This window comes from Rhinolophus sinicus, linkage group LG05 (genome assembly GCF_036562045.2).
Source record: "Rhinolophus sinicus isolate RSC01 linkage group LG05, ASM3656204v1, whole genome shotgun sequence".
Classification (NCBI taxonomy): Eukaryota; Metazoa; Chordata; class Mammalia; order Chiroptera; family Rhinolophidae; genus Rhinolophus; species Rhinolophus sinicus.
In genome coordinates this window covers 169,712,072-169,736,940 of record NC_133755.1, presented here as the reverse complement: position 1 = coordinate 169,736,940, position 24,869 = coordinate 169,712,072, and the positions used below count along the sequence as shown (strand labels likewise).

The 24,869-nt window shown below is 41.9% G+C and overlaps 1 protein-coding gene across 1 annotated transcript in view; it reads left to right on the top strand.

Annotated features, from left to right (window-relative positions):
- Positions 1–24,296, top strand: part of LRP11 (LDL receptor related protein 11) — a 52,261-nt gene extending 27,965 nt beyond the window's left edge. Inside the window, exons 4-7 of the mRNA XM_019746915.2 lie at positions 10,330–10,455; positions 11,154–11,360; positions 17,525–17,617; positions 22,372–24,296. Of these exons, the coding sequence (XP_019602474.1) occupies positions 10,330–10,455; positions 11,154–11,360; positions 17,525–17,617; positions 22,372–22,526 (581 nt within the window). The 3' untranslated portion in view covers positions 22,527–24,296. The remainder of the gene's footprint in view (positions 1–10,329; positions 10,456–11,153; positions 11,361–17,524; positions 17,618–22,371) is intronic.
- Positions 24,297–24,869: the final 573 nt, after the last annotated feature.

Below are 24,869 nucleotides of genomic sequence, written 5' to 3'. Positions count from 1 at the left end.
CCCATGTTGTTGCAAATGGTAAGATTTCTTTCTTCTTTATGGCTGCGTAATACTCCATTGTGTAAATGTACCACAGTTTCTTAATCCAGTCATCTACCGATGGGCATTTCGGTTGTTTCCATGTCTTGGCTATTGTGTATAGTGCTGCAATAAACATAGGAGTGCATAAAGATTTTTGAATTGGAGTTTTGGATTTCTCTGGATAGATACCTAGGAGTGGAATTGCTGGATCACAAGGTAGTTCTATTTTCAGATTTTTGAGATACCTCCATACTGTTTTCCATAGTGGCTGCACCAATCTGCATTCCCACCAACAGTGCACAAGCGTTCCCTTTTCTCCACATCCGCACCAACACTGTTGTTTGTTGATTTATTGATGATAGCCATCTTGACTGAGGTGGTATCTCATTGTGTTTTTTATTTGCATTTCTCTGATGGTTAGTGAGGTTGAGCATTTCTTCATATGTCTCTTTGCCATCTATGTGTCCTCTTTAGAAAAATGTCTCTTCATGTCCTCTGCCCATTTTTTAATTGAGTTGTTTTTTTGGAGTTGAGTTGAGTTTTTTATAAATTTGTGATATTAACCCCTTATCAGATATATCATTGGCAAATATCTTTTCCAATTCAGTAGGATCCCTTTTTGTTTTATTGATGGTTTCCTTTGCTGTGAAGAAAACTTTTTAGTTTGATGTAATCCCACATGTTTATTTTTTCTCTTACTTCCCTCGCGTGAAGGGATATATCAGTAAAAATCTTATTCCGAGTTATGTCTGTGAAGATTCTTCCTATATTTTCTTCTAGGAATTTTATGGTTTCAGATCTTACATTTAAGTCTTCAAGCCATTTTGAATTTATTTTTGTATATGGTGTAAGGAGGTGGTCCAGTTTCATTTTTTTGCATGTGTCTGTCCAGGTTTCCCAGCACCATTTATTGAATAGACTGTCTTTACCCCACCGTACATTCTTGCTTCCATTGTCGTAGATTAAATGGCCATATAGGCATGGATTTATTTCTGGACTCTCTATTCTGTTCCATTGATCTATGTGTCTGTTTTTATGCCAGTACCATGCTGTTTTGATTACTGTAGCCTTGTAGTATAATTTGATGTCAGGTATTGTTATACCTCCCACTTTGTTCTTATTTCTCAAGATTGCTGAGGATATCCGGGGTCTTTTATGGTCCCATATAAATTTTAGGATTATATGTTCTATTTCTGTGAAAAATGTCTTTGGTAGTTTGATAGGAATTGCGTTGAATATGTATATTGCCTTAGGCAGTATGGACATTTTAACGATATTAATTCTTCCTATCCATGAACATGGTATGTGTTTCCATCTATTTGTATCTTCTTTCATTTCTTTCTTCAGTGTCTTATAATTTTCTGAGTACAGATCTTTTACTTCTTTGGTTAAATTTATTCCCAGGTATTTTATAGTCTTTGGAGCAATTGTAAATGGGATTGGTTTTTTATTTCTCCTTCTGATGTTTTATTATTGGTATATACAAATGCAACTGATTTCTGAATATTAATTTTGTATCCTGCTACTTTACTAAATTCATCTATCAGCTCTAATAGTTTCTTGTTGGAGTCTTTAGGGTTCTCTATATATAGTATCATATCATCTGCATATAATGACAATTTTACTTCCTCCTTACCGATTTGGATGCCTTTTATTTCTTTTCTTGTCTGATTGCTGTGGCTAGAACTTCCAGCACTATGTTGAATAGAAGTGGAGAAAGTGGGCAACCTTGCCTTGTTCCTGATCTTAAGGGAATGGTTTTAGCTTTTCCCCATTGAGTATGATGTTAGCTGTGGGTTTATCATATATGGCCTTTATTATGTTGAGATATGATCCCTCTATTCCCACTTTCTTAAGGGTTTTTATCATAAATGGCTGCTGGATTTTATCAAATGCTTTTTCTGCATCTATTGATATGATCATGTGATTTTTATTTTTCATTTTGTTAATGTGGTGTATCACATTAATTGATTTGTGGATGTTGAACCACCCTTGCATACCAGGGATGAATCCCACTTGATCATGGTGTATGATCTTTTTAATGTATTGCTGAATTCTGTTCGCTAATATTTTGTTGAGGATTTTTGCATCTATATTCATTAGAGATATCAGCCTGTAGTTTTCTTTTGTTTTGTGGTGTCTTTGTCTGATTTTGGGATCAGGGTGATAGTGGCTTCATAAAAAGTGTTTGGGAATCTTCCCTCCTTCTGGATTTTTTGGAAGAGCTTGAGGAGAAGGTGATAATTCTTTTTTTGAATGTTTTATAAAATTCACCTGTAAAGCCATCTGGTCCAGGGCTTTTGTTTGTAAGGAGATTGTTGATTACTGATTCAATTTCCTTGGCGGTAATCAGTGTATTCAGGTTTTCTGTTTCTTCTTGAGTTAGCCTTGGAAGGTTGTATGCCTCTAGAAAATTGTCCATTTCTTCCAGATTGTCAAATTTGTTGGGATACAGTTGCTCATAGTAATTTCTTAAATTTTTTTTGTATTTCTCTGGTGTCTGTTGTCACTTCTCCTCTTTCATTTCTGATTTTATTAATTTGGGTCCTCTCTCTCTCTCTTGTTTTTAATGAGTCTGGCTAAAGGTTTCTCAATTTTGTTTACTTCTCTAAGAACCAACTCTTGGATTCATTGATCTTTTGTATTGTTTTTCTGGTTTCTATTTCATTTATTTTCGCTCTGATCTTTATTATCTCCTTCCTTGTACTCCCTTTGGGCTTATTTTGTTGTTCTTTTTCCAGATCCCTTAAGTGTGAAGATAAACTGTTGATTAGTGATGTTTCTTGTTTCTTTAGGTAGGCCTGCAATGCTATGAACTTCCCTCTTAGGACTGCTTTCGCGACATCCCATAGATTTTGGGTCGTTGTATTTTCATGTCTCGAGATATCTTTTGATTTCTTCCTTGATCTCCTGCTTGACACATTCATTATTTAGTAACATATTATTCAGCCTCCATGAATTTGTGTGTCTTCCAGTTTTTTTCCTGTAGTTCATTTCTAATTTTATAGCACTGTGGTCAGAGAAGATAATTGGTATGATTTCAATTTTCTTAAATTTATCAAGACTTGTTTTGTGGCCTAACATATGGTCTATCTTGGAAAATGTTCCATGTGCACTTGAGAAGAACGTGTATTCTGCAGCATTGGGGTGAAATGCTCTGAAAATATCGATTAAATCCAAGTGGTCCAATGTATCATTTAAGGCTGTTGTTTCCATATTGATTTTCTGTCTGGAAGACCTGTCCCTTGTTGTCAGAGGTGTGTTGAAGTCCCCTACTATGATAGTGTTACTGTTGATCTCTGTCTTTATGTCAGTCAATATCTGTTTTATATATTTAGGTGCTCCTATGTTGGGTGCATAGATGTTTACTAGGGTTATGTCCTCTTGTCGGATCGATCCCTTTATTATTATATAGTGCCCATCTTTGTCTTTTAATATTTTCTTCATTTTAAAGTCTATTTTGTCAGAAATAAGTATTGCAACTCCAGCTTTTTCCTCATTTCCATTTGCATGAAATATCTTACTCCAACCCTTCACTTTCAGCCTGTGTGTGTCTTTTGATCTGAGGTGAGTCTCTTGTATACAGCATATACAAGGGTCTTGCTTTCTTATCCACTCAGCCACCCTATGTCTCTTGATTGGAGCATTTAATCCGTTTACATTTAAAGTGATTATTGATAGGTACATAGTTATTGCCATTTTTAAATTTGTAGTTAGATTGTTTTCATCTTTCTTCTATTTACAGAAGTCCTTTTAGTATTTCTTGCAATGCTGGTTTGGTGGTAATAAATTCCTTTAGCTTATTCTTTTCTGGGAAGCTCTTTATCTTTCCATCAACTTTAAATGATAGCCTTGCTGGATAAAGCAATCTAGGTTGTAGGCCTTTGTTTTCCATCACTTTGAGTATCTCCTGCCACTCCCTCCTGGCCTTCAATGTTTCTGCAGAAAAGTCATTTGATAGTCTTATGGGAGTTCCATTGTATGTAACCCTCTGTCTTTCTCTTGCTGCTTTTAGGATTCTCTCTTTGTCTTTAACCTTTGCCATTTTAACTATAATGTGTCTTGGTGTGGACCTGTTTGGGTTTATCCTGGTTGGAACTCTCGCACTTCCTGGGCTTGTATGTTGGTTTCCTTCATCAGGTTAGGGAAGTTTTGGACATTATTACTTCAAATATGTTCTCAATCCCTTGCTTCCTCTCTTCACCTTCTGGTATTCCTATGATGCATGTTGTTGCTTGATGTTATCCCATAGGTCTCTTAAACCATCTTCATTGTTTTTTATTCTTTTTTCTTTCTGTTGTTCTGTTTGGGTGATCTCTGCTAACTTGTCTTCTAAGTCGCTGATTCGATCCTCTGCTTCATCTAACCTGCTGTTAATTCCTTCAAGTGAGTTATTTATTTCAGTAATTGTGTTCTTTAGTTCTAACTGGTTGTTCATTATGATTTCTACATCCTTCTTGATGTCGTCTCTAAGCTCCTTAAACATTCTTATCATCAGTGTTCTGAACTCTGTCTCTGATAGGTTGGTTACCTCTGTTTCATTTGGTTCCATTTCTGGAGGTTTCTTCTGTTCTTTTATTTGGGACATGTTTCTTTGTTTCCCCATTCTGGCTGACTCTCTGTGTTTGCTTCGATGTATTAGGTAGATCCCCTAGAGTTCTTAGTTCTTGCTGGGTTATCTTATGTAGTATGTGTCCTTTATATTTGACTTGCACTACTTCGTTCTTCTCCTCTGCGTGTGCTCCAAAGGTGACTCTTGTGTTGTGTATATTGTCCTGTTAAAGAAGATCTTTAATTGCTTTTCGCTTGTGAGTAGGTGGGGTTAACTCCTAGGCTGACTAGTTGTGAGACTTGGCTCTGCCCACCGCAGGGTGTTCTGCTGCGTGAGGGTTGACCGCTTAAATGTGGTTTGGCCTCTATGGGCTCTTGTGCCTGTAAAGAATCCCCTCTGGGTGTGTCACTTGTAGGTCAAACCTGGTAGTACTCTGGTTTGGTCTGGAGTTGGCCTCTGGGTATGTTGAATCTTGTGCCTCTTAAGCTGGGCCCTGGTAGGGCAATTTCAGAACAAAGCAAATCACCAAGCACAACAACAACAACAACAACAAAGAAACACTCAAATACATTCACATGTAAAAAACAACCGACAACCCCCACTCAACACAGGCAAAGATCTCAAAGATATAAAGACAAAACAAAACAAAACAAAAGCAGCGCCAGTCTTGGCTTAAGCCCACCAAGTAATCTCCAGGTTGTCCTCTGCTGTACCAAAGAGTCCCCTGTGTATTGCGCAGGCAGAGCCGGTCACCTGGTGCCCGGAGTGACATTGGGACTGCAGATTTAGATGCATGGGGCTGAGGGGTCTGGACGATAGTTTTTACAAAGCCAGTGCAGTTTCTGCCCTTGCCTGCACATATGCTTGCTGAGAGTAGCACCACCAGCCCTGTGTCCAGTTCTCCTTAGTCTTTGAGCACTTCTTCCCTGTGTGTGTGTGTGTGTGTGTGTGTGTGTGTGTGTGTGTGGCGAGCAGGAGATTTCTCAGCTGCTGAAAGCTAGGAGCTGTGTCTGCCGCTTACTTCTGATCCCTGGGAGTGCCTCCGCCCATGTAATTACCCCGCCCTAGGCAGGCCAGAAAGGGTGGGGCTGGGGACGGAAGGAGAGGTCTTCTCTTTCCCAGCCCAGCTATGTCACACTCTTCCCGCAAGCCAGAAAAGGTGGGGACAGGGGAGTCCCCTCTCTCCTAGCCCAGCAAAAACCACACCCCTCCCAGCCTCCTCCTTGGGCCAGAGCCGCCCACCTGTCTTCCCAGAGCCCAAGCACCAAGGCTCCTCTGTAATCTGACACTGCTCCTCAGTTCAGGGGCCAGTTCAAATCTCTGGAAGGGCAGGGGTAGGATCGGAAGAGCGGGGGGAGGGGCCCAGGTATGGAGTTTGTGTCCTTTGTCCGGCCTAAGGTTTAACTGGAGGTATTAGCTGAGGTTATTGCCTCAAATGCTGGATATGCTGCCCCCGCGGTGGGAGAGGTTCACTGTGGGACACAGGGTAAAGAGCCCACCTCCCGGCTTTTGTGTTCTCTGTTCCATCCTGGGATCCCCTGCGTCTCTGCAGCTGCGGATGCCAGCTGCGTTTCCACTGCCACAGATGCAGGCTGTTTCCACAACCACAGGTGCGGACCGCATTTCCACAGCCACAGATACTGATGGCGTTTCCACCGCCGCAGATGGGCCGCTCCACTTCCTTCCTTCTTCCCCTGCTCACCCAATTTTCCCCACCTGCAAGTAATCCTTGCACCAATCTCTTAGCTGTTCTGCGTGATGAGCAGAGAGTCCTTTGATGGGTTATAAACGTCCCGTTTCTGATAAGATCCGGAGGAGAACTCAAAAAGTGTGTCCCGCTGCCGCCATTCCTATGACGTCACTCCTTAACATTTTTCATGGACACTTTACATATATGCACAAGTCCATTAATAACAGAGTTTACATGTCTGGGACGGAGCTCCCCTTCTGTTGCACAGTGGAAGTGCATTTATCTCATTTATCTATGTGTCTTACTTTCCCAAACATCTACATTTCTGAGATTAGCCCATCAACTTAAAAAAAACATTATTTGGAATCTGGCAGCACTAAAGGTGTAGGGAGAGGGGTATGGCAGAGGGAAAGCCCCCACAGGTAACCTCCGAGGGAGTTCTGAGGTATTGTGTGTGAAGGTCCTGTCGTCCAGTCGGTGACACGTCCTCTGTGTCTGCAGTCACAGAAGCTGTGCTAGGCGCTGGGCATGGAGTGGGGGCCCCTCCACCTGCCCTGGGCCCCTAGTGGACCTTCACTGTCACTAGCCACGGCTCTAGGAAACTCGCAGCATGTCTCTGACATCTTTGATGACTTAGTGTTTGGATGGTGATTAAGCCAGTAGTTGGAAAAATCAGGATAAAAAGATTGGAATATTACTGATTTACTACTAGTGTTGCTGATCTTGACAAAGATCAAAGATACAGCTCAGTAAGCATTCTTAGAAATGAAGGAAGGAGATTTTAGAGTCCCAAGGACTAGGCAACCTCGAGAATTTGCCGTCCACGGGGAATCAGAGCATGAGCGGCATTCAGAATTCGGGTGGCTGACTCTGTCTGGCCAAGGCTTACACGTCCTGTGAGGAAAGAGGGGTGACCACACAGGGGCAGGCCGGACACCAAACTCCCAGCCACTGCAGCACCGCGAGGCTGTGACGGTGAGGGGGTGGAGCCTGACAGCCCAGCCCCAGTCGAGCAGGCCTGTTGATTTCTGCAGGTGCACGGGAGGCCAGGCGGTTACTCAAAGCATTGCTGAGTGCCTTCATGTGTTGGGCGTGCACCAGGCCATTGAAAATGTGGCCCTGGCTCCCGCCGGTCACTCCCCAGCAGGGCACCAGTGGCCCCGAGGGCTGTTCTCCTGGGATCGAGGGCAGGCACCTGGGTAGGGACCAAGTCAAGTGCTGATGCTGAAAGAAACGTGCTCGTGGGAAGAAGACAGAGATAACCTGTCATCCCCTACAGAAATTAGGGCATTGCTTTTGCACAGCTGAGCTGCCTGGGAGGGAGAAAGGGCCTGCGCTGATAGAAGCAGATGGAGACACCTCAGCAGCCCCTTGTTTGTCCTGGCTTTTTACTCAGGCCAATTTTCTAGGGCTCCACAGGTAAATTGCCAGTTGTACATCTCTGGCCTCTCTCCAAGATGATAATAGAATGTACTTGAAGTGGCAGACAGTTATGTGAATCACTTTTGATCACTGAAAGGCCACTTGGGTATAGGTCTAATACCTAGCAAATAAAAAAGAATGGCTGTGGTACTAATGGCTGCTCTCTGGAGGCACTCGGTGGTTAGACTGGAGTAACACACTATGAATTTAAGTTAATGAAGCACCACAGGGAGACACTGAAAACCAGAGGTGGGGGGTCAAGAGGTGTTTCTCTCCCCTGCAGTATAAATACTGATCTTGTAGCTAATGACCAGCTGCAGTAGTCATCGAGGATGGCACTCTCTGGGGTAAACAGACAAGCACGTACCCCTGCTTATGTGATAATAATTTGGTACAGTTTTGGATACAGAGGCTGCATGATTTCAAGTTTGGGGAAAAATAATATAGTCAAGCCAACAAACACTTCTGTCTGACCTACATCAGGGATCCCCAAATAGGATCCCCCACAAATGGCCAAGACATTTTGAGGATGAAAAAGAAGAAACCAGGACTTACATTTGATGAACTTTTGATCTTAAGTTCTCAGTATATTTTATCACATGTGCAATATGTTACCCAGCAGTGCTTGCCTGTTACGTATAGATTGGAGAGGCGTGTCCACCAATACATTACTGGTCAGGATGCATGGTCAAAAAATTTGGAGACCACTAATCCAGAAATTAATGGGTGAGTTATAAATATGGATCTGTCTCCAAAACTACCAAGGAATACGTGAAACCTTGAGGTATTCAGGGTTTTCACACCATGAACTTAAGGAATGTGAGCAGTATAGCTGCATCTCTCTGGGTGTTCAGTCTCTCACTTTTCCTTCTCTTTTCCTGAGCCTGAAACTTAATTCTCCTTTCTAGGTCCAACTCCTGAGTTATCACTGCGTGCTCTTTGCTTCTTCTTCTTTCTCACGCGATGTAACTACCATTTCTGTTCTGTATTTTCTTCCTCTCTGAATTGCCTTGCGCTCAGATGGACACCTTTCCCAGCCTTTTAATGTAACTGCTTCCCAATGGAATATGTAGCCAGGATTTCGCTTGAGCATGTATTCTGTGCTCAGCCATTTGTCTCAAGGGACTGTGTGGGGACAGAGCCCCAGAAAGCAGTTTCCAGGCTCTCGGCCTCACATAGAAAGGTGCTGGCTCAGGTAGTAAATGGCCATCAACTGTGATTGGATGGCCATCAGCTGTGGCTAGTTGGCTGTCAGCTGTAACCAGTGAGCCATTGGCCACTAATATAACTGCTGTGGCTGCGCTAGCAGAGAAAGATGGGGGCTAGCAAGAGATGGCGGCTGGGCTAGCAAGAGCGGGTTGCAGTTAGGATGGTGGGTTGCGGACAGTGTGGATCCAGCCTCCAGTGAGAGTATAGTGCCACCAGCGAGAATATACTAGTATGACTCCCCTATCTATGGCTCCGTGGGTGTTCTTTTTTGGCCTCACCATATCCTGCGTTCTCTTGGGAGCAGGAGCAGAGACCCCGCATGATTCCTCGCACAACAGACTGTCATCATTTACCACTCACCCAGGTCCTGTGAGAATTGTCTAGTCCATCCTGTCCCTGGAAAATTATGGAGCTTCTTACGACCTACTTCTAGCCTGATACTTTTAATCTGCATTACCAGCGTCCAAAATCACTTAGTTGTTACCGTGTTTCCCCGAAAATAAGACTGGGTCTCATATTTTTGCTCCAAAAGATGCATTAGGGCTTATTTTCAGGGGATGTATTATTTTTCATGTACAATAATCTACATTTATTCAAATACAGTCATGTCATCTTCTTCTGGAACATTGTCATAACGTACTAAACGCATCCGTCTGGCTGACAATCTTAACTGAGGCTTGTTTTCGGGGAAACATGGTATGTAGCTGAGTCTAATAAAGTTGGCTTAATTGGGAGTGGGGGGATGACTTTCAAGAAAACGCATTTGTCTCCTATATTCACAAAATGTGGATTGAAAACTACCAAGAGCTCCAAAGGAGAGACAATTTCATTATTTGAAGAAATGAATTCAACCAGCTAGTATCTAAAGATGCTGTGTATTGTTTACAGCACCAGGGATGTATGAGAGTCAACACATAGGGTTCAATAGTAGAAAGATAATCTCAGTAAAAATTATTACTTAGAAAATGAAAACAGAGGACATAGTGTGTATAAAATGGTGTCTCTAAGAAAACACGGTCAGCCACCCAAGTGCCATGCAGGAGGTATAAATAACCATGTTAGGTGGCCTACCGAGATGATGGGATGAAGGAACCGGTGCAGAGTGAGACACCTGAGGGAGGAAACCCAGGTGTGGATGGATAAGGCCACAGGGCTTCTCTCTTCCCATGTCTTCAGCAGCATCGGCTCCGAGAACGGCCCTCAGATGAAGAGCCCATAGTGATTCCTGAGAATTAATTTGGGGCAGGGGAACCAAGAAGAGACTCCCTAACTTTTCCAGAACCTGTTGCTCCAGCTCAGACTGTTAGGTGTTTCCTCATTATCTGCATCTCTTTGCCCACATGCATTTCATCACACATTTAGCCTGTGTTAATCTTGACACTGTGGAAGTCTTCACTTTCCCGCACCCTGTGACTTGAGTCTTGTTTATAAACAGGATGCTTGAAAGTCTGCTCACGCTACCACTTCTTCTGTGACGACGGCTGTTGCATTGACATCACCCTGGCTTGCAATGGAGTGGAGCAGTGTCCGGATGGGTCTGATGAAGCCTTCTGTCAAAACTGTGAGTTGGCTGCATGGCCCTTTGGAGTAGAAGGGATGTCTCTATTCTCATAATAAAGTACTAACTCACTATTGCTCTTTTTCTGCCTGGTGTCCGGTACAACTTTATGTGAACAAGCTATGCCTTAACTAAAAGAGCATTTGTTATGCTAGTTACAAAGGTCAAATATTCTATATTGCTTACATTTTTAAGAAATTGTTTTAAATTTTCCAAAAGCTTCTTTCACATTCAAAAAATGCTCGATAGCATGTGCTTTTTTAGCTAACTGAAGTGAGTTAATGTTTCCTTTTGACAATTTGTTTAGAAAGTTTATGACCCACTAAGGTATGGCCCAGTCAGATCTGTCAGGCAGCCTTGTGATGTCATATACATAAACATGTCCCACAGGAAAGAAAAGCTGCAGAAAGTTTAGTGAAGTATCATTTGGAAGAAGCAGATGAAGAATCTCACAACCTTAGCTTTAAGTTTTGTCTTTGTCAATTTGTGTGCGACATTTAGAAAGTTAATTATTGGAAGAAGAGAGAAGATTACCTGTTGGAAAATAAGAGAGACTTTTTATATGGGTCTCTGACATGTTTTAGATAGATAGGCTGTTATGCCCAAATATCCACAACTTTAAATCTACTACAAATTTAGTGGCTTTACTTAGCATTCAGATAAGGAACCTGACGAGTAACAGTAGCTCTTTCATGCTTCAGTGAGCCTTGACAGGAAAATGGTGACTCACGTGGCACCGGCCCAGCCTGGAACCACAGGACTCAGCCAAGATGCAGCAGAGAGTGTCCTGTTTGAAAAGTCCCAGAAAGCCACTGCCCCAAACTGGCCGGCTACATTATCAGACACAGAGAAGAGGAATCATTCCACCGTTTGGGGACCAAAGAGTCAAATTGGTCCTGTGGTGCCAGGTAAGGACTTGAAACACTCCACAAAAAGCCTCATTTTCTATTATGACACTGGGCTCAAAATGAAGGTTATATATGAAGAGTGTGAAGGAAATACCTTAAAAGACAGAAGAGAGTTAAAATGAAGAATTTGTCCAAAAAGCAAAAAACAGCTCCTGACATTTGCACTGAATGTTTATAGTAGGAAACACCTACTAAATACAATCATATATTCACCCATAGATACACACTCCAGCGGTATCAACACATTTGCTTGTCAATAAGTTAGTTAGAAAGTTTTAACACGTATGTTAAAGAGCCTAGTGAAAATACCCTAAGTATTAGATCTTAGGCTAGTTTGAGATGAAGCAGCATAACCCCTGTATTTTCATGTGAGCTCTCTTCATACTAAGCAGGTGAATAGAAAGAAAATATTGCGTCATGTGGAAATGGTTGCATGTGCTAGTAATTCAGTGTCATGCCTCCAATTTAACCAAATCTATAATTTTTAATTTTTTAACAAGGCTATAAGATTTTTAAATACATTCATACCACTGAAGCATTACAGAATTGTATCATTTAAGATTTCTTTTTTACACCTTTATATTTGCACGATTATATGACATGAGTCAGAAATATAGATTATCACAGTTCTATATGCTTTTGGGAATGTCTTTTCAGCACTCAAACTCTACATACATTAAACTGAAATAATCTGTCACTATTTTAATAACTTCTGAATGAAAAGTTTTTGTTCATTGCAGAAGATACAAAAGCAACAAACAGAAAGAAAATGATTCTAAATACCACTTCATTGAAAACAACTAAGGTTTTGGTATATTTCCTTCCAATCTTTTGTTAAGTGCTTCCATGCAAAATATTCCATACAAAGCCTTTCTTTTTTCTTTTTTTTTTATTGGGGAAGGGGAACAGGACTTTATTGGGGAACAGTTTGTACTTCCACGCCTTTTTTCCAAGTCAAGTTATTGTCCTTTCAATCTCAGTTGTGGAGGGTGCTGTTCATCTTCAAGTTGTTGTTCTGTGGTTGAGAGAACGAAGGCAACCTTGTTGGTTGAGAAGACAGCAACCTTGTGGTTGAGAGGACACGCTCCAACCAACTGAGCCATCAGGTAGCTCAGCGGCAGCTCAGCTCAAGGTGCAGTGTTCAATCTTAGTTGCAGGGGGCGGAGACCACCATCCCTTGTGGGACTGGCAACCTCGTGGTTGAGAGCCCACTGGCCCATGTGGGAATCGAACCGGCAGCCTTCAACCGGCAGCCTTCGGAGTTAGGAGCATGGAGCTCTAACCGCCTGAGCCACCGGCCGACCCCAAAGCCTTTCTTTTTGATAGTTTAGGTTACGTGCCCTTCAGAACGCCAGCTTCTGGTCAATTCTTGGTTGATGCTGCCACCTAACGGGCAAATCAGTCACTGCAGCCCTGCCCTGGGACTTGTTTTAGTCATTTTCTCTGTATGGAAGGAAGGCTGTATGGAAGGAAGACAGCCGCCTAAGAAACAGGACTCAGGGGACACCAGGTGTTTTTGGCGGAAGGCATGAAGAGCTGACAAAGAGAACTGAGTTCTCAGAGGCCAGAATGGGGGAGCTCTCACCACATCCTGGGTAGAGAGGCCCTCCTGATCATGAATGAATTCACTGAAGGCAGAGTGGAGACCAAAGGCCAGGTCTCCTTAATTAGGTTCTAGTCTTGGCTCCGCCTTTAGAGCCTGGAGTAAGTTGCTTCATATCTCTGGACCTCAGTTTGCTCACCTGGCACTGAGAGTCCGTCTGAGGAGTGGTCAGTAGCCCAATGTTCCCGCACTGCTCCCTCAACCCTTACCCATGCTAGGTACTGCTGCTCAGTGACCCCAGCACTGGCTCCTGGGGAGTCAGGCTCCGCCTCAGAATCCCTTTGAAAGCAAGGCTGCAGGCTGCCACCGCCAGCTGATGGGAACTGGCACCCGGTTTGAAATGTATTTGCAATCTCTGTTTTTGTTCTTTTTGGTAATGAGCCTTTGACTTGGGCTATGAAGATGTAAAGACTGGAGTTTTGCAGAGGCAGAGAGATTAGAGGTCCAGTTATTACATATAATATATATTGTTTTTTCCTAATTATGGAAGTGATACGTAGTTACTGTAGAAAATTTGGAAAATGCAGAAAAATATAAAGAAGAAAATTGAAATCATCTAGCAAAACTCCCCATTAATATTTTGTTTCATTTTCTTCTGGTTACTTTTATTTACACACACACACACACACAATTTGTTCACTTTTAACAAAATTAGGGTAATATTGTTTTTACAAAATGTTTATTTTTCTCACTTACGAGCATTTTTACGTGTGATTAAATATACATCAAAAACACAATTTTTAAAAATCTGGGGTAGAGAAAATGGGAAGAGAAGAACATAACTTTGAAAATGTTAGAAAGGGCCCTCCTAGCATGTGGTTTCTGTTTAGACCACTGCTCTCTCCTCCCTTCCCCTCGATGATCCCGAAGACCACCAGACTAGAATCCCCAGCTTCCAATTTCATGCATAGCATAAATAGATTTAAAAATACATTATTGCTTGTGACCTATGCCTGCATTTTAATAAGGGTCATCACTAGTACAATGAATATGGACAAGTTAAATTTTCTGCTGCTTTCCTTCCCCCACACACATATTGTGAGGATAAAAAAAACCTTCATTCATTGAAGATATACTAAAAAGATACTAAGATTAGTATTAAGACTATAGTACAAAAAGTAACGAGAGGCAGTTTTTCATCTATCACGTTGGCAAAGGGAAAAAGGTTAATTAAGCCTATAAGAGTACAGAGAAGCGAGTCTCATGTGCTTTTGGTGGGATTAAAACCATTGCAACATTCCAGAGGGTAGTTTCTGAAGCCTGAAAACTGTGTGTGCCTCGACCCAGTTATCCTATTTTGGGAATTTATCCCAAGCATGTCACTAAGGTTACAATTCAGGGTATGTACAAATATCGGGATACTCAAATGAACACACACGCTGACCACTGAGGCTCATCGGTGGGGACCGCACAGGGCGCTGTGGGCTGTGTTTGCTCAGCGTGCAGTGGCGTGTATTATTTTCATGAAATTAAAATGCCTTCCAACCACCTTGCAACTCCCTCTGTCAATGGGTAGCTATGCATGGTAAATATAGCACAATAGGTCATTCAGAAGAGGGGAAAAAATAATTTCTAAGACATTAACTATTTTAAAAGGATAGTTACCGAAAGGAAGTATTTGCAAAAGTGAATTATATCATGGTCTCGTTTTATTCTGACATTTTATAGATGAAGACACTGAGTGAGGCGCAGAGAGGTTAAGATCTGAGACAAGGTCACACAGCTAATCAGTGGGGAAAACAGGATTGAATGTAGCAGTCTAATACCAGCCCGAGCCAGATTATGGCTTATGCAGCAAGCCTCCCTGTGTGCTGAAAGACCTTCTTTCTTAGCTCCAGTGACAGGAAGCAGCTGAGCTCCCCTAAGACCTGCTGGTGTGCACTTTCTATGAGGGCGTTAGAAGCCCTGGAGTCACCAGGGTTGGCTACTTGTAGGGCTGCATTATGACTTGCATGGGCCCCTTCCTCCATTAAAAAAATTAAATATTATATTTTCTGACTGTGCTGGTATAGAGATGAATATAATTCAGGGCTAGACTCACTATTATACATTCATTATTGTTATATTGTTTTCTTGTGATTTTAAAAGACATTAAATAAAAAATATTTTTGCGGGCTCCTAAAAGTACCGTGGACCCCTAGGCTCCATGCCCATTGTGCCTAGTGGACAGGTTGGTCGTGGCTTTGTGATGAGCATGGGCATTCAACCGTGCTCTAAAGAATGGGTGGAAAGAATTGAATAAGTAGAATATAAGGATTTGAAATAATTGCATGAGCAAATGGAATTGGGAGTAAAAATACTTAAGCCAGGCACTCCAGCTGCCCCAAGTGAAGAGTGCTTGTTGGGAACAAAGGACAATATGGAGAGCCTTGGTGACCTGACTGAGGCAGCTTGGACAGTCTGAGTCAAAAAGAAGGATAACAGAACTTAGAGACGTCAATACCCACAGCCAGTTGAAGAGGGGTCAGGACCCATCCATCATAAAGCTTTCATCCACTCATGGCAAAAGAAGAAAAAGAAAGACAGTGTAGTGAGTTTTTTTTATAAGGTTAAATTTATTCTATTTCAAGAGCTGTCCTTTTAATTTATTAAATCCTTCATGATTTGGAGGTTTAGACATATTCTTTATAATGAAGTGAAGGTGATGGCCTTAGTAAATGGCCATTTCTTTTCATGTCTTGGCAAAGTAAGATAAATTGACAACCCTAAATTCGCCCCCAAATTATTTTGAATTTATATTGGTTCACACCCATCCAAAGGTGTTGAAATCACCTCGCCACATTGACCAGAGCCCAAGTTCTCGATGGCCCTCGTGCTGCACCAGCCCCATCACTTAGATCCAACATTCCCTGTCCCTGTCCTGCTGGGACACAGGTCTCCATAGCTCCAGGCCACGCCCCCCTTTCCTCCATGGCTGAGCAGACCCTACACCTGGCAGCCACGCCACAGTCACATAGCTGTCACCTGCCTGTCTCTTTCCCCTTTGGTTCCATGATGGTCTCTGTCTTCATTTAGTCTCACACTGGATGCTCTTCTTCCTTTCCCTCCCCTCACTGTTCTGGAAGGGAGTAGGGTTTCTGCCACTACCGTCAGGTGGACAATAATATAATAGAAATCAACTTGAAGGGTAAATCTGATTCTCTAGCCTACAAGAAGTTGCTTAGGCCTTAATCATCTTTCATTCTCTTTGGGCTCAGAGTTTGTAGAGGAAAGCCCAAACTATTGGCTCTATGTGGGCCGCTGTGCACGGCTCCTTATACAGCGACATGACAAGGCTCGGCAGAACGTAGGGAGCCTCGGCAGAACGAGTTCTCGGCAGAACGAGAGAAGCAAACATGGGCCAAGCTCACTGCCCTGATCCACTGAATGAGCGCGGTGAGCAACCTTTGCCGTCACCGCCAGCTGGAATGTCTGAAGCGGACAGGCCAGGGAGCAGCTCATGCAGGGACTGCAAAGATCATTTTCAATCATCGCCTTCTGGCTCCAGTAGGAATCTGGAATAACTTTACAGCTGTCCATCATCCAGCTGATTGGTGATCTTTAGTAAATTCATGTATATTTCTTAGTGCAAATCACCAAAGAATTTTGTAATATGCTACCTTTAAATAGTCTTATTTCAGTTGCAGGTGTTCTGAACATTTCTGTTGATGAAACGTTCTCTATGAATAAAGGAGCTTTCAATTTTTTGTTTGTTTCTCCATAAAATTCCTCCTGTCCTCAGATCATTTGTAATGCAATGGCCTTAATTAAGCATTGTATTTTCCAAAACTCTCACTTGAAATCACACCACAGCATGAGGGTAACTCCCCTAACTCATTATTATATTGTCAATGTAATAAGCACACAGATGCTATAAATTACTAGGCAGGAAATGATAGAATGGCACATCTATTGTGCCTCAGAACCTGGGGTTAGAAATTCCAATATTTGATCTTTCTGAACATTTGTTCTCAATAGTATATTACAACAGAGTAGAGTGATTCAACAGTTAGCACCGTTTCACTAAGCCAGAAGTGCTGGTTCTCACCAACACGCAGTTAGACCCTGAGGTTAAATCCAGTCTGTGGCCCACTTGCTGCTTGAATGGACCTGGCCAAGTGCTGAACCTCTGAGTCTCACCAGAAAAAATGGCGCAGGGTCAAGGTGAGAAAGTGAAGTAGCATGTGTGAGTGCCTTACGTACACGTTTTTTTTGTTTTTTGTTTTTAATGAAGACAAAGCTTTCTGGACTTTTTCTGCTTTCCATTGTATGAAGTCCAGAGATTACCCTTGACTTTTCTAACTGAGTTCTTCCCCTCCTCCTCGGGTTAGGGTGGGAGTTCTGGTAGTGTGTTCCCCTTTCTCTGTCCAGTGGTTTTGTACTAGCCACACACTCTGCTTTATTGAATTGGTCACATTAGTTATCTAATGTGTTAGTATCAAACATAGGTCTATGTTTATTCGAGAAATAGATCCTGTAAATCCTTAAGTCCATCCTAAAAAAATAAATAAGCGGCATTTTCATGTCTGTTTCCTAAAGTTTCAGATGTAACTTCAGTATATGCTCTACTTATTTTCCGCAGATAGCGGTTCCTCAGGGAAGAACAAAAAAGAGGAAAATTATATTTTTGAGTCAAAGAGCGATGGAGGAGGGGCACACCCTGCCCCAGAAACAGGTAAATATAAACGTTGGAAATTCACTGCAGAGTATAAACAAACATTTGCAGAACTGCATACCCACTAGTTGAAGATAATAGATGCGGCTGCAAGAACAGTGACCTGTGGATCAGAAGAAATGTATTCACATCTCCTATATCACACTTCAGCTATGGGCTCTTGAAGTAGTCAGCTCCCATCGCTGGCCTTCAGCTTCCTCTTGTATGAAAGTTGATTAGACGAGATCATCACTAAGTGCCTTCCAGGTATAACATTGTGTGAAGAGGCACTCATGGCACCGTGGTTAAGCACATGGGCTCTAGAATCAGACGCCAAGGCTCAGGTCCTTGCTCACCACTGAACTCTGTGACCTTGGGCAGGTTACCTAATCTCTCTGGATCTCAATTTCCTCATTAGTAAGATGGAGGTAATAACGATACCTGCCTCACAGAGTTGTTAGGGAGAATAAATGGGACAGTTAACAGAAAGCATTTAGCACACTGCTTGGCTCATACAGGAGCCATATAAATGATGGCTGTTAGGACTGAGTTATTTATGACACAAGAGTAAAGGTCTTAGCGTAAATACCCAGTTCTCTCTCCAAGTGTTGTAGTGACAAAGACAGAGGACAATAGGAAGAGGGAAAGTGTCAGGATAGAGAGAATATTTAGTAAGTGGAAGAAGAATACCATTATTCCGTAATTTGGGTTGTTTTTAACTAGAAAGAAAACACTTTCAACCTAGTCCTATAGAAAGGCAGGTTTTAGACCTAAATCCCGCAAACTAATCAGTATAAGAAAATTTAGGAGAACAAAATATGATTTTTAAGTTATAGATCTTTAGATCTATCAACGTTGAGAAAGCTTTCTTTTTACCTTAGAGTATTCTTTCTAATATCTGGATAATATTACAGTATAATTTTTTCTTAATTAGGAATATTGGGGAACAGTGTGTTTCTCCAGGGCCCATCAGCTCCAAGTCAAGTCATTGTCCTTCACTCTAGTTGTGGAGGGCGCAGCTCAGCTCCAAGTCCAGTTGCCGTTTTCAATCTTAGTTGCATTGCAAGGGGCACAGCCCACCATTCCATGTGGGAATTGAACTGGCAACCTTGTTGTTGAGAGCTCACGCTCTAACCAACTGAGCCATCCAGCCACCCTATTACAGTATAATTTTTAAACAACACATGTGCTGGCCTGCTGGACTTACCCTGCCAAGATATTTAAATAAGAAGAGCCAACCCCAGTCATATGAACAGAATACCCAATTCACCCCCTTCACTGGTTTCTGAGAAAACTATCATGATGTGTTTTAGAAGGGGCTAGAAAACTGTAAATCTCAAATTACACAAATTAAAAACACTGAAGAAATTATGCGAACTAAGTCCTGGAAAGTAGAGAATAATTTTCCGTATTCTAGCAAGTACTGTGTGGAGATTTTGTGTTCCTTGTCATCAAAGCTTTAAACAGGACTCAAATTAGACAATTCAGCAACCTCACATCTGACTTGGCAAATGGAAAATTCCCCTAGATTATATGTCTGTTTTATTGTTATTCTGTAGCCTAAACTCATCTTTAAACAAGTCACGCGCATTTAGAAGGGCAGCCTCTAATCATTTTCCTGTCCTGAACAAGCAGGGCTTGACCACAGTCTCTCTGTCCACTTTGTTTGTGACATAGCCAACCTACGTGGCTTTTACAGAGTGCAGGGAGGACTGACGGCCCTTAGCCATTCAAACCTGCCTTCCTCAGGGTGGCCAGTAGGAGTCTGTCGTAGCTAAGGCCCAAATGTCAGCATGGAGCCATTCAGCAGTGATTCCCGACTCCTCCCGAAAGGCTGGTACGTGTTGGCCTCTCACAGATTTTTATCTTTCGCAATTCTCTCTGGGAATACCAGCCTCACCCTAAACTTTGTTTGGTACCTAACAGTCACTAATGCAACTCCCACATCCCCTCCTCCTGCGCCCACACTTCCAGACTGTTCTGGAGAATCTTCTTCAGGAGTTTTACCTGGGATTCTACAAATACACCAGTAGTCACAATGCCTTTAGTATGTACTCAGTGCCAGGTCCTGTTGTCTTGAAGAGCTGGCAGCTGTACGTGGAAACAGTTTTCAGCCCAGAACGTCAAAGCTGTCCTGAGTGAGCTGCCTCATGTTTGGTACCTCAAACGTAGCCCTTGACTGTTTGCACCCACCCTCTCTTCTTTCCTCCAATACTAAAGCAAAAGGTGTCCCTTCTTCCAAAGTCAGCCTTTCCCCCAAGCTTGACGCAGCCCCTCATCTCCTCGGGTACGTTTCTCCATCGTTTATTAGCTCTTCTGTTTCCATCTGTTTCCCTGCTGGCTCATTCCCACAGCTGCAGCCACATTCAGACCCCTCCCAGCACATGACAAGCACAATGGTGGCCCTCACCCTTCAGTCTCCCTGTGAATGGATTCCCGGTTGCCACGTCCAGTGGCCTCCCAGCTCACGTCACTGGACCTCTCCTTAGCGTTTCTTTCAGCTGGGCACTTTTCTCTTGAGATCATTTCTTCCTTCTGCTTCCAAGACTCCCTCTCTTGGTTGCCTTCCCATTTCCCTGACCTGTCGTTTTCTGTTCTTCTCGGTTCTATTTTTCCGGCTGCCCTTTTAAATGCTGGTTTTTCTTGGGTTCTTGTTTCTAGCCTCCCTTTCTCTCTGGCAATCGCACCCACTTTTGTGGCTGCAGCAACCATCTTGATGCTAACGGCTCTCACATGTATAGGCCCAAATAACCCATGAGCCTAATAGAGAATTCCACCTGGATCACCTCTAGCAATCTCAATCTGAAAACATCAGAAAATAAACTTACCTCCCACACCCCCGCAGACAAGCTCCGTCATACATCAGATCACTCAAGCAAAAGTCCTGTGAACCTGATACCTGCACCGCACCTCTCACACCGTACTTCACGTAGAATTCTATCATAGTAACTGTAATACTTTATTGCATTTTTTCATTTAAATGTCTATCTTCCCAGACTTGAAGTTACTAAAAGAACACCTCCTTCACCTTTTGCAGGAGTGCTGGACCCTAACGGTCTGGGGCTGCTCTGTCTGGGCTGCATCCGGGCTTCAGCACTTACTGCACAGGCTACGTCACTTAATTCTTTTTTTTCTTTTTGTTAAAAAAAATGTTTTTTTTTCAGTTAAAAAAAAAGTTTATTTTCTGAGGTTTTCAGTTGACATTCATTATTATTTTACATTAGTTTCAGGTGTACAGCATAGTGGTTAGACATTTATGTAACTTATACAGTGATCCCCCTGAATAGTCTAGTACCCACCTGGCACTATGCATAGTTGTTGCAACATTATTGACTATATTCCCTATGTTGTACTTTACATCCCAGAGACTATTTTGTAACTGCTGATTTGTATCACTTAATCCCTTCTCCTTTTTCACCCAGATCCCCAGTCACTTAATTCTTGATGCCTTCGTTCCCTCATTTGTAAAATGGGGATAGTTCTAGTAGCTCATGGTGGTTGTGAGAATGAGATGACTGAAGCTACACAGCCCTGAGAACAGTGCTGGCACTCTTTGGCGTTAGCTTCTTACCTTTGCTTACCAGCACTTAGCTCAGTGTCAGGCACCTACCTGGCTCTTAATGCAGAAGGAATGAATAAATGAAAGAACATGTTATAGAATCAGCTTATGCGATGGAGATTTTGGCTTTTCTCGTTCCACCAGTTGGCAAGATCCTTGCAGCTAAAAATGGTTCCACCATATCATCTGTAAGAGCGGCCTGACTGTAGAGTAGGACAGACTAAAAATAGAGCCTGCTGAGCTCGATAAGAAAGGCCGATCTATTTTTTTTAGGTTTCAGTTCTTTAGATTCCACAAACAAGTGATATCATACAATAATTGTCTTTCTCTGTCTGACTTATCTCAGTAAATACGCCATAGAGATCGAATGCACAGTATAATGAGTATAGACAGTAACACTGTACTATAATGTCATGTGATAAACATTGCTTCAATGGCAATCATGCTACAATATATAAATGCATCAAAGTAGCACACTGTACACCTTAAATTTGCAAAAAGCGTATCAAATTTATCAAATAAAAAGAAAGACTGACTGACCTGGGACACCCGCTGTCCCTTCCAGACTCCGGGAAGCCTCCGAGGGCTGCTTCTCGCCAGGTTGTCCAGGACCAAGCCCGCAGGAAACCTCGATAAAGGAGAACTCGAGATTTTACTCCTCAACTATCCTTAGCCGAAATCACACCAGCATTATTTTGAAGTTACTTTCCAACAATGGATTTAGAAAAGGAAATAAATTTCTTAAAGCCCTAATCAGACCGGAAGTCAGGAGTTACTCTATGCCTATTTTAAGAGAATGATCATGTGTGAGTCCATAAACAAAATCTAGGACAATGAAAACATTTCCTGTGGCCACAGCATCTTTACAGTTGTCTGTTTAGAGTCCCCATGACAGTGGATATAAGGGTGAGCTGGCTGCAACCTGTGGACGTACTGATGGTCTCTGTAATTAACTGTAGGAACCTGGTAGAGAATTTGGTTTTAAAGAAGTTTGGGTTAGAGACTTAGGTCTGCCATTGACAGGCTATCAGCTCTTAAACTGATTCCTTAATCTCTGTGCACCTCGGTGAATCTGCAAAATGGTGCTAACACAGGTATCTCCTTAAGAGAGCTCTGCAGATGAGATGCAAGAGCGTGCAAAGTCTTACCGTCTGGTAGATTGTAGCTGCTGTTATTAACCACTGACCTACCCGCTTCACACCTTCCCTTTGCACAGGTGCAGTGCTGCCCCTGGCACTGGGTTTGGCCATCACTGCGTTGCTGCTGCTCATGGTTGCTTGCCGCCTACGCCTGGTGAAACAGAAACTGAAGAAAGCTCGTCCCATTACATCTGAGGAATCTGACTACCTCATCAATGGGATGTACCTATAATAAGTGTCACTTAAATAGCTGGGTGGGACAAGGACACGTTTCACCTAAAATGATACATATATTGGTTTCAGGATATTTGTAACTTGTTTTTCACTGGGCTAAGAAAACTACTGAAAACCCAGAAGATTCTACAATCCCCAAACTTTGTTCTTATTTATTGTAGATTTTCCTTGGGAAATACGTGAAATATTTTGAAATTTAGAGTCTATATGGTTAAAGATTTTACAAATGTAATTCTGATTTACCTAAGCTGTCCCTGAAAATAGAAATATGTAGTTAGCCAAGGCAGAAAATTTAGAATCTCAAGAGGTGGCCTTAGAATGGCAGTGCTAATAACCCTGTACTTTCTGGAAGCCCCTCGTTGCCTCTAGCAACCTGTACCACCGCGTGCATCGCCTGGGTCTGTGGCCTTCCTATTCCTCACTTTAAGCTTCCAAAGCTCTGCTTGTCCTTCTCCCCTTCAAACCTGTTTCTGAGAATCGATCTCAAGTGAGTTTATACCTTTGATGAGATGTTACCTATGGCAGGAATATCTACACTGTAAACCTTACGAACAGGTCAGTGATGTGTCAGGGGAGGTGAATGTGTGTTCTTCCAATGCCTCTGACATCGTGCTATGCAGGTGGCTGCCTCCTTAGGCCGACCTTTGGGAGAAAAAACTCATACTGGATTACAAATACCATTTTCCCCCGAAAATAAGACCTAGCCGGACCATCAGCTCTAATACGTCTTTTGGAGCAAAAATTAATAGGTCTTATTTTGGGGGAAACACAGTAGCTCTAACATGGTCATAAAAAGATACAAGTCAAGGTGGAAGAAGAGACACTGGCAGGTCAAAATTGTAACAGAAACTCAGCTGAGGGCAAAGTGAGCAAGGAAGAGGATTAGTCCTTTATTGTATTTACTCGACACTGCTTGATGGTCTAGAACACAGCAGCTCATTTTCAGTCACTGGGTTTCAACATTAGTCTGTGTTGATGGAAGAGAAAAATGCATTTAAATTGAAAAGCAGAACCTGGAGTCAATTTCTGGGTGCCGCTTTTATAAAAATGTCACATGTTTAAGTATCAGCAGTTTCTTTCATCCAATGGAATGAGTTCTTCCCATTATTTAATGCTATAAAATGTTATGTGCCATTAGCTAATGCCAGGCTATGTATTCCCAGAGTACAAAAGAGTTTTGCACAAAGGAGTTTATCTTTACAGAAAACAGGCATCTAGCTTAGCATCTCTTCTAATCCATAGGATTGTAAAGGCAAATTATTTGCATCACCAGTCATTGCCAGGATTACACATTTTCTAGAAAATACTGTAGAACACATTATGTTCACACTGAATCTGAAACAGGTTGTTTGTTTAGTAAAGAGCTTAATTTAAGTTGGAGATGTAACAGAATACATTAACAAATGGAAAGTTAATTCTAGTAAAATGAAATTGATTTTTATTTTCTGAAAACTTCAAGCATTTTGTTGAATGTTTAGAATGGAGCAAAATTTTAAACTTCTCAAGGGCAGTTTAGAGAAGTGACTGCGAATGAACTTCAGCTGTTTGTACTCTGCACTGATGCTGTGCAGTTTGTTTTTCTATGGAAGGATGTCACCTATAGCCATACCCAATAAAAGAAAAACTGTTGAGGCATGTCTTTCCGCACATCTTTTATACATGAAGAAATTAAACAATTTAGGATTGTTATGGTGTTGAAATACTTCAGAAAAGATGTCCTATATCTATGTGTACAATATTCCTTTAATAAATTGTATTTTATTCTTAAGCCTTCTTTACAACTTTTTAATATAATCATAAGGTGCTGATATTTACTGAGCTGTTACTGACCTGGCTTTAATCATCCCAACCCTATTGTACAAAGAAGGAAATTAAGGATTAGAAGATAATCACGGTCTACAAAATATTTATATTGTCGAATGGATGAACGGGACTTTTTAAAGTCACCTTACCTGTCGATTACATGATTGAAGGAATTCTGCATCTAAGGCCAATTTAAAAGTAATTTTAAAGAGAAAGTTGTCCACAATTTACCTCCCAGACACATTCTTATGTTTCACATCTCATTTCCTAAGAAACAGCCCACCTACCCTGTTTCCCCAAAAATAAGACCTAGCCGGACAATCAGCTCTAATGCGTCTTTTGGAGCAAAAATTAATATAAGACCCGGTCTTATATTAAGACTGGATATATATATATATATATATATACACACACACACACACACATATATCTTTTTTACTGGCACTGTATTTGAGCCATTCTTTAAGTACAATGGGGACAAAACACTCACTTCCTGAAAAATGGTAGAACTTGAGGGAGGTAAAACTAAAATCCAATA